The following is a 14,827-nucleotide window of genomic DNA, read 5'->3' as shown; positions in this document are numbered from 1 at the left end:
TATAACTCTCTAAATTATTTTGATGGTTTTCTTTGTGTGTCTTCTTTTAATCTCCTTAAAATCCTGAGTGTACATTTATAACGTGGCGTCTAAAACCTTCATTACTTTTTAGCTTTTAAATTTTTGAATTCACCATAAGCTATTTTTAAAAGCTTTCTGTTTCGAGATTAAAGTATTACTGTCAGTTATTCTGGAGTAGAATACATAAACCTAACTTATTTACTGATTTTTCGCTCTACTAGCAAAATATTGTGTATTTATAAAAATTTCAATCAATCAGTTAGAAATATTTTATTAGTGCTATTTTTTTAATGGTCTAATGTTGACTGATTTCTGTTACTTCAACTAAAAAATGATTAAATGTTTATAAATATATTTTTATTTTATTCAGAAAACATAGTCATATAATAAGTATTAAAAAAAAAAATTGACATAAAAAAACCAATTAAGTTTTCATAAATTATGCAAAAGAGTAAACATTGAATATGACAAAAAAAAATTAAATAAATAGGAAATTCAAATGAGAACTGTGAGAATAATTGTTAACATTTGCGTTTTCCATGGAGGTTATCGTTGGTAATAAATAAAAATACCGAATGTACACTCCGAGCCATTTACGCACACACACACATGAACGCACATATAAAACATACACAAACATATACATTACATGCGGCACATATACATAGCATAAACCACTCAAGATGCATATTCAGCAACTATCCCAAATAATCGACCCCGAGATATATTATAAAATAGTTCTAATTGACTAAGGAATAATAAAACTTACATTTTTCAATACATTCACAGCCAGATCTTTGTCTAGTTGTTCTTCATACAGTGCCACATCAGGATTAAACTCTGGAGCATTGCTATCGATGATGTCGATGCATCCGACAATCTCACCCCCGGGCTCCCTTCTCAGACAGTTAACCAAACCGAGAATACCATTTAGCGGTTCCTTTTGCGCTACAAGAACCAATTTATCCGCTTCCTTCAATGTTCTCTTTACACTGTCTAACCAAGTGAACTTTTCGTCATTGGCTGATATTTTAATGAATTTAGCGGGTTTCGAGCTGGCGCGTTTTCGCAATAAAACAATCATCTCTTGTCCAGTTTTAGCTGCTCCGATGACGTCTAAACCATTTGTGAGAGGATCTACGTCTACTGTGAGTTTCTCGCGAGACATGATGAATCCTTTTTCTTTAAGGCAGTTGAGGGCTTGTTGAAGTACCTGCGACATAATGTCAAGACAAAACCATTATATTTTTTATTTATACATAATTTTTAATAAAATAAAAGTAAAAATACCCTTTGATTGATTTGGATCACCGAATGTCTTACATTGAAATTTATTCATGAGATTTAAAAAGTATTAACCACAGAAACAATTATTTCCTAACCGAATTACTCGAATTAAAAAAAATATATAAATTTGTTTTTTTCCATACATATATTTACACAGAATTTTAATGACAAAAATACATCTTAAAATTCAGCTATACATAAATTGGAAAAAATGCCCACAGAGACGTCAGCGCCTGAGCGTGGACCAGTCCTTTTTTTTAATATTATTAATAAGTTTATAGCATATAAATATGGTATGACATGACCATGAAAAGAGAATAAAAGAAAAAAAAAAGAAAATTAACATATGCTGATATTACGAAAACAAGATATTACGAATAAACAGGATATATTACGAATTCCACTAATGGTTAAAAATATTAAAAACCTAAAAAATCAGTATGTAAAAAAATGTAATACCTTTTTAAAAATATTTTTTGTGACAACCCTGAGTTATCCGCAAATGTTTTTTCTTGTATACGCTAAGCAAAATGTCTAAAGCTTTAAATTTACATTGAAGTGGCATAGACAGATAGTCCTTTTTCTGTATTACGTGTTTTGAACGGTAATGTTGATACGGCATGTTGCGACAAAGTTCGCTACCCCCCCTCCACTCTCTCCTTGGTATACGATGATTTTCAGAACATGATTTGAACTTGGCGTTGTACGAAGCGTCATTTCTATTTAATTATATTTCAGTGAGTAAAACGCCTTTTTTTATCTTAAGGAATTCTACCTTATTTTTTATACATAAATTTAAGACCACAAAATTTATTTCTTTATAACTTACTTCTTCTCTTTCCAAAAGTCCCGATCCTATAAAGATGATAGCATTTGTTTCCAATGCCAGTTTTTTAGAATCCACTGTTATTCCTGGTCCAAAGTCAAGTGTTTTGTCATCAGAGAGGACTAATACTTCAGCCTGGATCAGAGGAGTATCTTCCAGTGCAGAATGAACAAAGGGAGCCATTGGAGCGCTTCCTGCGGGAGTTGCATAATCCAACAGTTCCATAACCTTAACTTTAGAACCCTGGACGTTCTCAAGAGCTAGTTGGATATTAGACCTGATGATGTCACTAAGCTGCAATAAATTTAAAGGCAAAGATTATTACACATACTCGTATATCCGGCTCCATCGTTAACTGATGCGCATAGTTTAAATTTAATTTGAGCAATTGAGAAATTGGAGGAAAATAATCAATGAAGTGATTGATAATTTAATTGATCAAAATATTATATTTGTTATGTATAAACCAAATACGTTATGTTAGCTGCTTGCTTACCTTCATGTCAAACTTGGGGAAGAAAGGCACAAACTCATGCTTTTCCAGGACTGGAATTCCAAGAGGATTTCTCCTTGTAATAGCGGTTGCATTAAGACCCCTGACTTCAACTCCCCCTGATCTGAATTGAGAAAAAAGTACCATACAAAATTATTTTTCGTTCGACAAGACTATATTGGGAACAAGATTAAAAATCGTGGTTGGTATAAAATATTTTGTGTATCATTTTAAGTTAATCTATTTTCTTTTTCAGTGATTCCTCTAAAAATTCTGAAAATTTTTTCGCTACAATATTTAAGTCCATTATTTGTCGTCACCAACCTTTGCATTTTTGCAGAAAATAGACTCGCGAAAATTGAACGGACGAACTTAGATTGCACATCCAAAAAGAACCAATATGCATCAAAATAGTGTGAATTTTGCGTAAATAAATTTAGTCTTTCACTGAATATTTCTCCAAAATATTTTTTTCGCATTTCGACTATTCAATGTCTCATTTCGTAATTCCTAGTCAAAGAGCTTGTCCAGAAGGGGCGAACTTGCCGTGAAACGTTTCGCGCGAATTCATTCACGCATTAGCGAGATACTAGGCGCCAATACATCGCGTCCACAAGCATCGCGCGAATTTAAAATACGCGCGTAAATCGCGTGCACTTCGCCAGACTCTCGACTCGCGCGCAATACGCGCGAACGAAGCGCGAATACGAGATACTAGAGACGCCTTGTTGCGTCCAGTTGACGCGCGAACTCCAGAGCGAGTGCGCATATCAAGTGCGCTTTCTTCAACTCCATTACAAGTGCGCTTCGTTCAACACGCAACGGTCGCGTATTACGCACGAGAGAATCGCAGCAAATTCGCCCTTTCTGAACAAGCTCTTAACATCGTAGTTATAAATGATCGCCTTTCCTTCGCGTGTCAAATAGAGATATATATTATATTATGTATATTACAATACGCAAATGATGCATCAGTTGACAGCATGATATAAAAATACATGTTTAAATATTTAACTTGTTTAAATTTTAAGAGCTTCTGGAAACATTTCAGGTGAATTTTACCTAATGATGTCACTGTTCTTGTACACAGTTACTGGGATGGTCCTGACTTCGCTGTCGGGTACTGCTGACAAGATGGCGTAGTGTTTGGTGGAGTCGATGGAAAGCCTCTCAATCCTTGTTGGGACAAACAGTCCCCTGCTGTCGAAGGTGAGGATCTTCATTTGTAACAGTGTGTCCATAAAGGTGACCCAGTTGTTGACCCAGTTGAGGTGGCCTCGGTTACCATCTATACTGGCGCTGTAGATCCCACGGAACAGACCGCTGAAAGAGAAAAGCGAGTTTAGTAATATTTTGATTGTCAGAGCCATTAATACTGCTTTTCCAGTCTTTTCATCCATCAAAGTTAATATTAGCACGTCAAATACATTTTTTTGGAACCATAACATATTACTGGCTACACACATAGACATATACAAACCAAATAAAACTGGTACAGTTATCCTTTATTTCTATCCGAGTTAGAAAAAATCACAAAAAATTTAAAAAAAGAAAGATGAATTTAAAAACAATACAAATATTGAAAAATAAACTTTAAAATATGAACCAAATGAAAGCAAAGGCCAGGTTGATACAAAAAATCATCCTAACTTTGTGATATTTTTCCTACAAAGCCCCCATCATTATATTTCAATAATATGTTACATGAATGTAAGGTGGTCTGCCTTACGCTTCAGGTGCCAGTCTATAATAATGAAATATTGTTAAAACAACTTATAAAATAAATGATTCCCGTTCATCCTGCCAAGCAAGTTTATGCTCTGGCAAAAAGTACCTGATCAGCAACATGCGAAGGAACTGATAAAAGGTTACTCGAAAAGGTTTGCCTTCGACCTAATAAAGCTCAGCCTCATCAAGTGAGGGTTATCACTAGAGCCCGCCTAGGGCACTGCAGATTAAACAAACACCTTGCTGAAATGAACCTTTCCCAAACTTCTAGATGTAGGTTCTGCAATGCAGGTGAGGAAACACCAATACACATTCTATGTGAGTGTGATGCTTTACATCATAAAAGGAGCCTCATCCTCGGGGGACCGCTGATTAAACCTGAGGATGTTAAAGAACTCGCCCTCCTCATTGGGCATTTTAGCCTTTTTACCGTCAATATGATGTAAATATAGTATGGTTTTCTTACGAGTAATTGTAGCCACGAAGCCTCAACTCCTTGTAGACGTCCCTATTGTTCATCTCGCGGACGTATTCTCCAACTTCCTCCGCAGGATCTGGGATGGGGTGGTAATCCTGAGACACGTCTTTCTTTGCGGTAATTCTACCAACCACTATAGCTGTTCCACCTTCAACAATCTAGAACAAAATATTTCAGTGGTATCAAGGATATTTTCTTTGGAATCCCAAATGCCTTTAATCCCAGTTATGGAGTTTGAGTGCATTATATTACTGTGTCCATTTCCATAAATAACCGCTAATTATTATTATATTTAAAAAAATATATGTTTACACAGTAGTCTGAAAATTAAAGTCCTGCTGAGTTGCATACATACAACTCGTCAGCAGGTTCTTATAAATTGCTTCGATTATTCATACTTAACCTACATTAATAATATTTTTACTTGAAAAATATTACATATAATGCTATATTTTATTATACTATTAAAAATTATCATTAATACAAAAAACTTTTTTCGATTATCCACAGTTTGAACATACGTCTCACTTCTGTATTTAACTCAATATTTTAAATATTGTTTAGTAACATGTTAAATATTTTAGGTATACTGAACTGCAGTGTCTTTTTACCATATTTAAAACAATATCAGTTTATTGCAATATGGTCGTGAGGAAGAAAGACAATAAACGATATGAGCCCTCCATATAATTTTCTAAACACACAGTGAAAGGGCCATGAAAGCAGTAGAGTAGTAGGGTTCTTAGTCCATAATCGATGACATAAACGTGCTAAAACGTTTCACCGGAAATAGTGTGATGACCGAAGAAAGCAATTTTATCATTTTCTAAAGAATCCAATACAGCAACTCTAACAGTATTTGTACTTGAAATCAGGGGGCATCGTTTTGCAGTACATTTACATCGTCTCTACCGTGAAGAAATGAACTACAAAAGAATGTAGTCTATAAAGAGACGACAGGACGCAACGCCAGCCAGTCGGCCCAATTCCAGTTCAGTCAGTCAGTCCAGCTCGACGACGTCACGCAGTTCCAGCATGTAGTTCAAGTGCAGTCTCTTCAACCCATCGTCGCCGCTACGCTCGCGTTGCACAACCGAGTACTGTGTCTTATTCGCCATTTAATAAATAACCATCAAACAGCAACTTTGTGTCTTCTCTGTCAATCTCTAACTGGGGTAGGAACTCCAACCGACTCTCAACAACCTAAATCGTAGGATTAGGAGAGTTAAATTAATTTAAAATCGTGGTTTATGAAATGGATTTATTTGCACAAACCTCGAAGTTACCGCTGCCTTTCTGTATCATGATGATAAACTCGAGGTTGCCCTCCTTGGGGATGTTGGTGGCCCTCTGGAAGCGGACGTTCTCGAACACCACGGACACCTCCGTGTACATCTCCCCCATCATCATGCCCAGCGTCTCCCACACCAGCACCAGGTACGCGGTGGCGGGGTACAGGTTCCGGCCTGGAAGGGCGAGAGAGATCAACCGTCGAAGAAAGAGGTTAAAGTTGAGTTCATTATTCCTAGATTTAGTTTTTTGCTGAATCCAGACTGAATTCCCAGGGAATCACGGTAAATTTATTAAGGTGATTCTAAACAAAAATATGAAACTAATTATTCATAGATGGCGCTTTTATAATTTATTTTTGAAAAATGCCATTATTACGTTTATTTTCAATGGAAATTTTACAAAACTTGGTTTGCGGTAACTATACACCATATTCATTGTAACAAATACCTTAACAATATAATTTGGGTCCTTTTCACAAAATGGTGTACAAAACGAAAAATAAGATAAGTTATTTAATATACATATAGTAAGTCTGATAAAAAATAAAGAAATCACCCAATAAATCGTTTTAACTCTTCAACGCTCAAATTTTCGAATTCTAAGTAAAACATATTTTTATGTCTGTTTTTTTATGCAAATACTGGGAAAATTAAGAAAAAAAAGTTTTTTTTTTCAGTTTTAATTTCATATATTAGTTTATGTGGACAACATGCTACATCGGGCATTAAAATGTTAAAAAAATACAAGAATATAAGGAAAAAAAGAAATGACGATTCTCATGAACATCTTTTTATATGGGTATAATAACGAAAGTTGCAGAGACAATTAAAACATTAAATCTTTAAAAAAAATATTAAAAAATCACCCCTTGAACTTTGGCTACATTACGCTTTTGACAAAATACGTGCAACTGACTTTTTGTTTCAAATTTTATCGTAAATTTTTACCCCGGTGGCAATTTTTGAAAATAAATTGTCTTAATATAATTACAAAGTCTCACCATCTATAACGTGACCGGCCATATATTCCATATCTTCATCAGCTATTGTGGTCCTAACAGTTCTTTCTCCAGACTTGATCTTCTCTTGTGTTCTGTAGGAAGTGACGTACCTAAAAATATCAACACGAATGAATGTGCAGTCATTTAGACCAAAAGCGATGTTTTGGTGCAGAGTTTAGGAATTTTGAAGCTTGAAGGAACGATGACTCGATTAAAATAATGATTCTAAATTTGTGATATCAGGCGACCGGTTTATCAACTCGGTTTTTGCACATTTTAGCAAAAATTAAAGGAAATATTATTTTCTACTAATTTTTTCCTTCATGTTTTAATGTATGCTTATTAATTCCGAAATGGTACGCTTAGTAGAGCGGAATATTCAAATTCCAGAAAAGCAGCATTTATACCATACTTTTTTATCACTCTTTTTTATACTCGTACAGTTCCATTTCTCGACCTTTTGAATCTTTGACCGGATTATTTCGCAGCAGCAAAAAATCATACAATATCTACTGCTTTATAATAGAGGGAGAGATCCGATGGTGTTCTAATCAAATTAATGCTATTTGATCCTAAATGGCAACAGATAACCCAAGATAGAAAATATTTGAAGAGTTTAGGAGAGGCCCACGTCCAGCAGTGTAACGAATGTAGCTTGCAATGAAAGCACCTACCCCTTTCCCGAAACTGATAAAAAGACTTGTGTCTTTCTTCAGTCTCGCATATTCACTATCAATGTTTTAAAACTAATTGTGCGAAAACGTAATATTTCTTTACAATCAAACCGCAAAAATAACAAAACAGGAAAACTTGAAAAGTACAATAACCTTATTCTAATTTCCCAGCATGACAGTGAAGGAATACAGTATTAGTTCCAAATTGAGACCGTGGCCATACGCTCCAGATCCCGTTTCGGAAAGGAAGAATAACGTAGTAATACAAACAAAACAAACAACGACACAAAACCCAAATTCATATGGGAAATATTCCAAGAATTTACCCAAAACAACAAGCACTCAAACAACAGAAGAAAAACTATTCACATTCCAAAGCACGTAAGTCCGTCAAATTATTAAGACGCTACTGGCAAAGTAAAAAAACTAACACAGATTTTAACATGATTCCTATCGAACTCAGACGAAAATGCCCTTCGTCATAACGATGACCCCTCACAAACCCCTAATTGTTCTAATATTTACAGTGGGAACAATCCTTTGCAAAGACCATAATCGTCCTAAACAACCTCTCGAAACGGATGCTAGAGCATAGTCAGGGCGCGGTTCTCTCGAGTTAGTCTGCCATTTAGGATTGTAATTTAGCGCTTGGAAAAGGGACAAGAACATCACAGACGAACAAGAAAATGTGGCCAGCAGTAAGTAAGTAAGATATAGCTTGCCGTTTAAGGTCAAGCATTACGAGTGTTAGGATCACGAGCGTTGTGGTCTCCAGGGTACGTATTCTGATGGGAAGTTAAAATTAATATTTAATTTTATCTGCGAAGTAAATTTAAGTTTTCTCTGTGAAAAAAAGGATATGTTTAGTTTTTTTTTCTTCTAAATATGCTTAATTACCGGTTACCGACTAAGATACTTTGAATTTTCATACAAATATACACACTTTCATACATAAACATCTCTCTCCCGCTTCCACTCCCACAACGTCTACTATATACTATTGTGTCTTTCTACTTTTCTTTAAAATAATTTTCTATGCATAAATATGTCCTTAAAAATGCCCATTGGGCGTATATATAAATAACCAAATAAATAAAAATCGATATTAGTTTATACCGTCTCAGTATATACCGATGAAGATAACCGTTCATAATCGCGGCCCTGGGCCCCGATTACAATGGGAAGTTAACATTTATCTTTAATTTGTTCGACAAAGTAAAATTTAGTTTTCTGAATGAAAACCAGAATATGCATAAGTTTTTTTCTTCTAAACATGTTTAATTATAGGTTACTGATAATGATACTTAAAATATTTATGCAAATACATTCATTTTCGTACACACATATAGATTTTTCCGTATAGACAGTCGAAGATAATTCTGCTAACTTTCCATTGTAAGCGGAGCCCTGGGCCACAATTACAAACGCTATCTTCATCGGTACATACCGAGACGGTATACTTAACTTCTGTACTGTCTCTATCTAATAATATTAGAAAAAAGTTACCAATCTTCGCTGTGTTCCCATTCTACCAGATGTGACAACATCGGGGTACCATTGGACACGGGCAGATCTACCTTGGGGTAAAGGTTGGCCAGTTGGAGGTTGAGGCCGACTTCGTACAATCTGCAAGAGAAAACAAACATTTCTATTAAAGAGATGCAGTAGGTTAGAGAGTACGCGTGTGTTGGGTATTTTAGACGATGCACAAACACGGTACACTCCATAAAAAAAATAAATGAAAATTACGCACTGCAAAATCAATGAAAATAAATAATATTTAAGTAAACAACAGAAGAAGAAAAACATAAATGATGGTACACATTGACATATGACATAATAACAATGTCCAAAGTAATATTGTTCAACATAGAAATAGCCCTTTCAACAGACATAACTATTGGCAGGTTTGTCCTGTATATTGGAAAGTAAAACAGTCCATTTTGACGCTGTTTAATGTAATTATCCGGAACTTAAAAGCTAATGCTCCGCATAATTCCAAGGTTGTCGATAATACCGTGCACCAATCGAAAGAAATGCGTAGTTAAATACACAGCCGTTCTGGTCTTCAAACTGCTGTAACCGAGCATATCCTGAAAAAACTCAGTGGGATAAAGCCATGGATAATATCCGCACTCCCTCATGTAGAAAACCCGAAGAAATTTCTTCTGAACCCTCTCCGCCATGAGAAAGTACTCCAACTCACACTGTCCCCAAATCATCGAGCCACTCTCGAGTCTACTTCGCACCAACGAGTTATGAAGAATTCTTCGTACTCGTGTATTACCAAAAACCCTGGCAGTACGCAGGACGAATCCTAACATCTTCAACGAACTACTACAAACTGTTTTGATCTGATCATGAAATGTCAGGGAACTCACAAACCCAGATCTTAGACCTTTGAAGTCCGCATAAGATTATGATCATTCATTCTGTAGTGGAAAAAAAGCGTTTTATGAGCCTGGGCCCAATAAACTGGTAGCTCAATCACAAATAGCTATCGACTTGCTAATAAGTGACGTGATAATAATTTCTCACCATGGTTGTTTATCGTATTCGCAATCACAATGGAACATCCGTGAATACCTAATATTAAATATCAAAATATTTTCGTTCCGCGACGTATCCTATATGTATAATCACAACCTTTAATTTCACCGGTGTAAATATGGAAAATATTCCAAAACTGCTATTTTTATTTATTTATTTATAATTTATCACGGTATTTATTGCATTTAGCCGGCGGTTGGTAAGCCAAATGTCAAGAAAAACAGTCGTCATAGTAATTGTCATTTAATTTTCACTTTTTTGTATTAGATACTCCTTACTATTTTGCAAATGCAATATGTAGTATTACTTTTTTTAGTAAAATCCGATTTTTTAAAAGAACGATTAAATACTCGTTGGGCATGAGTTAAGTGTCATAATTATTGAGGGCTCAGGGCAAGTCTATGTGTATGAATATGTATGTCAACGAGGGTACAGGATATAAAGCGTGAATTTCAAAATAGGAAGTTTTGAGACAGAACGTTTTTTAATTTTCAAACCTCTCGGACATTAAAATAAACTAATAAATATAAAGGAACCTGCTTAATGGAAACAGTCGTTTGGTTTATATAATCTCAAATGGTTTTCAATCAAACCAACGCTTTATTTTCATTTAGTTGCCCACCACGCTTTATGAAAGTAGAGCCTTTACGTCAAATTTTATAAAGCGAATGAAGTTCACGCGAACTGCCGTCAGATTCCATTATGAGTTTAAAACATAAAAATTTACATCGATCCTGCACCCTTGATATATTTTTTTATGGGCTTTGTAATAATAATAATCATCACGATTTATTAACAAAAAAATTACAATTGCTTTATCTACTACATATATACTTGGGTAATAGATTATTCTGGATTATGTCTAGTCTGCCTAACTAGGTGCAACCTGTTTTAAGGCAGACAGTTTTATGCAAAAATAAACAATAACGTGACTCATCATCATTACCTTTCCGCACCTAATCTTAATCTTCTGTATCTCGATTATTTTTGTTACTTGAAGGTAAGACGATCATTCTCACGCTTTAGGTACCAGTCCAGGGACTATGAAATATTAAATTTTATAATAATATTTAATTCGGTAAGTGGTTATATTCTAATATTTACGAACATAATAGTCCTTAAAATATAGCTTGATTAGAATGACAGCTGTCAAACTAATTTCATTAGTGATGGAAAATGACTGATCACTGATCAAATCGATTTAATCAGTTATTTCATGCAATCGTGGAACTCTGTTTCCGAAAATTGATATAAAACACGCAAAAACAAGCCTATTATAGTGTGTTTAACACAATTATTCACAAAAAATGAGACATTTATACTTTTTCAATGAACAACATCAAATGAATGATTATTTTATTAGATCAATTTAAATTGATCAATTTGTCCCATCTCTAACGTTTTTGCAAAATGATGTAACCTTGTAAGAACGTCGTTAATAATTAGGTTTATTTTAGTTTTCTTTCAGTTTCAAAGCTGATTTTATATATTAATGTTGATTTATGTTTCAAGCATTGTATTAAAAAAATAAATGACACGCCAGATACAAATGATTTTTCGTGTGTCAATATAAATAACTTCTTTGACGTTACTACAAAGTTATGTCGTCACTTTTTCTGACAACTGCCATTCTAATCATGTTACATTTTAAGGACTACAGTTAAAAAGTTTGACCACAAAGTTAATGTTTTAAACATAAATAATATGATTATCTGTGTTTAAGTGTTACATAATTACAAAAATAATAATTTTTTTACAATAAAAATTTCTTCTCTTTCTGTGTCCCAGTAGTTACGCGACCGTATACCTTGTCTGCCTATTTCGCGCCCTTAAGGTATACAATTAAAGAGACTCAAATAAATTAGGAAAAGATCTGAAAGCTCCGATAAATCAACACTTCAAAAAGATGCTTGCCATTTTAAAATGAGAGGAGTGAGCCTGAAAATTTGCCTTGAAAATAAAAAGTTTGTGAATGTTTATTTTGAAAATCGATCGTCAATTTTAGGAATTCCTTAAAAAGCAGATGGAAAAAATCTGAAAAATCCTGAAAAACTGAAAGAAGAAGTAATAATTTTAACTCTCCTTTCCCGGTGATGTGTTCATTACATCCAATAACTTTAATATGCCTGTAAATGTAATAAATTCTGGGTAAAGAATGTATACATTTACGCATCTGTTAAAATATTATTTGATTGATTAATTCATACTTATTAGGAACAGGAAAAGCATTTTATCAGAAATAATACAATAAAAATAGATACATCACTAATACAATAAAAAGTTTGCAGCGTATGATATAAAAAATAACCGAATATACAATTGTCTCACACACTTTTTACGTCTCACTCTTGATGCTACAGATATATTTTGGAGCGAGAAATACAATTTACGCGCCACACAGGCGAACAGCAATGTTCCCAGTACGCCAATTTGTACTTTAGTAGCTCTCCGAATTTCGCGAGGGGTGGTTCTTTCGTTCGCGTTACGAACACGAGCTGATGGTTTTTTGTATGTTTTGAGCAATTACTTAAAAAAAAAGTTACTTTAGACTTTAACTATAAATAATTGAAGCGACCTATGAATACTTCATTTTTTCGTTTGAATATTTCTCATTTTTTGCGCGTGTTCTGACTACACAGCACCGTAACGCGCGTATTTTTTTGGCACAGTGGGGAAAGGTTAAACTAGACTTCGTCAGCTATACGGATTTATAAAAAGCGAAAGCGTTTCAATATATAATTATGTGGTGCCGATACTTATGTAAATGGAAGCGAAGTGTGGAATTAAAATATGGATAAAAGTTAGAACGCCTGGAACACCTCTCCCGCTCGTAAAGTTCAGTTATAAAAGTTGCAGAAATAGAAACAGAAACGGATGTCAATAAACGCGTGGAACTTTCGCAGTTGCGGAAGCAGAAGCAGAAGTCTGTTGCGTCACTATTAATTGTCACCGTACCTATTTTGTTTTGCACGAGTTTTGCCTCTAAATTTATATGAAAAATACCGGATGTGGTGAAACTGTGGCTTGAGCGAGATGGACTATGCTTTATGCATTAGAAGAAGACTGAGAGTGATATGGAATTCTATCCTCTCTGCCTACTCCCACTGGAAAGCAGTGTGATGGTTTTTCAGTCGGTCTTATAATATATCATATTTTTTTATGTAAATATTTACCGTCAACATAAGGTTTGTCCGATTTCCAAAACAAATAACAATTATTTTTTTTTATACAAATTTAAAAATGAGCACAAGTAAAACAAATGGGAAAGGTTTATACGTCATTCGAAAAAAAAATCTGCTCTATAAGATATTGTGTATGCTTTTACGTTATATGTATTATTTTATTTGATTACATGCCTGCAACTCGGAATGTTAAGTAGACGAAGGTGAGCATTTTCAACACATATTTCTGATCGCGTTCAATTGAGGGAAAAAAGGAGAATACATTATTGACTAATTTGTTATATGTTTTTTTAGTGTATCTTCTTGTTCTTTCATTAAACAAAACGGGTACAACTTATGTTAATAGCTAATACTACAATTATTGCACATGCTAATATAATATATTTTGCCGCTAGAATACGCCTTAAAACAACTGATTTTAAAAGTAAAATCTAAATTTATTAGGATGATAAGGCAAAATTAAGGGATTTATTTGTAAAATTATTTTAAGGTGTTAGTTAGTAAATCAGAAGTACCCATCGAAGGTCTGTTTACGTCACTATCCGCCATTTGGAATACAAATGGTGTGCTGAAAGGGTGAGCTCGGTTTAATAAATGAAGACAAGTGAATTTAATGCTTTCCCAAACTTCGGGGCGATATTGTATCGTAATGTGCAACCCTTTGTCGCCCGTTATTCTATTAAATTGCAACCCTTTTTAGGTTCTCAAACGTAGATAGGTAACGATGCAAAATGTCCGATCGAATTACAATTAAATATTCAATTGGGTTCTTGAGCTATTGAGACTGAGAAAGGGGTAATTATAGTTGCGACGAGGCATAAAAAACGCACCTACATTTAAACTTTTTACAATAATTAATTTATTATAGAAATAAAAGACGAGTGATGCTTTGTTCAAAAAAGTTGGAATACTCAGCGAACGGTTTTATCGCTTTTATATTATCTGCGAGCACGCGGTATCTTTGGGATCGGCATCTTGACTTGAAGCTATTTTAAAGGGTTAAAACTTTGGATGCTTTTCGTACTTTCGAGGCGGATATAAAAAACGTATCTTAATGGGGAAGATGAAATAAATTATTGTTCAATATTTCAAATTGCTCAGTTATGTCTTTCACCAGTAGCTCAATAACATATAACTATCGACGTGCTTAAAAAATGCTAAGCATTTGAGCGATCACAATGAACAATAATGAACATGCTTGAGTTATCGCAGTCATAAGTTAACGCGTGTGTAATCTCTAAGTCAACGCTCGTGTCGTTTGTTTTTTGTTTTCCTCGTAAATTAATACAGTTCAC

At 34.4% G+C, this 14,827-nt stretch overlaps 1 protein-coding gene across 1 annotated transcript in view; it reads right to left on the bottom strand.

Annotated features, from left to right (window-relative positions):
* LOC148276910 (fatty acid synthase-like) overlaps positions 1-14,827 on the bottom strand; it is a 99,332-nt gene that overhangs the window by 17,045 nt on the left and 67,460 nt on the right. The window contains exons 16-23 of the mRNA XM_088233590.1: positions 9,307-9,426; positions 7,127-7,236; positions 6,109-6,299; positions 4,822-4,991; positions 3,690-3,950; positions 2,631-2,751; positions 2,138-2,428; positions 791-1,234 (exon numbers count right to left, since the gene is read on the bottom strand). Of these exons, the coding sequence (XP_088089716.1) occupies positions 791-1,234; positions 2,138-2,428; positions 2,631-2,751; positions 3,690-3,950; positions 4,822-4,991; positions 6,109-6,299; positions 7,127-7,236; positions 9,307-9,426 (1,708 nt within the window). The remainder of the gene's footprint in view (positions 1-790; positions 1,235-2,137; positions 2,429-2,630; positions 2,752-3,689; positions 3,951-4,821; positions 4,992-6,108; positions 6,300-7,126; positions 7,237-9,306; positions 9,427-14,827) is intronic.

This window comes from Micrasema longulum, unplaced genomic scaffold (assembly GCF_059751315.1).
Source record: "Micrasema longulum isolate JH-2025_06_02 unplaced genomic scaffold, ASM5975131v1 h1tg001128l, whole genome shotgun sequence".
In the NCBI taxonomy this organism is placed as follows: domain Eukaryota; kingdom Metazoa; phylum Arthropoda; class Insecta; order Trichoptera; family Brachycentridae; genus Micrasema; species Micrasema longulum.
The sequence above is the reverse complement of the archived record's forward strand: the minus strand, read 5'-3'. Positions and strand labels throughout refer to the sequence as shown.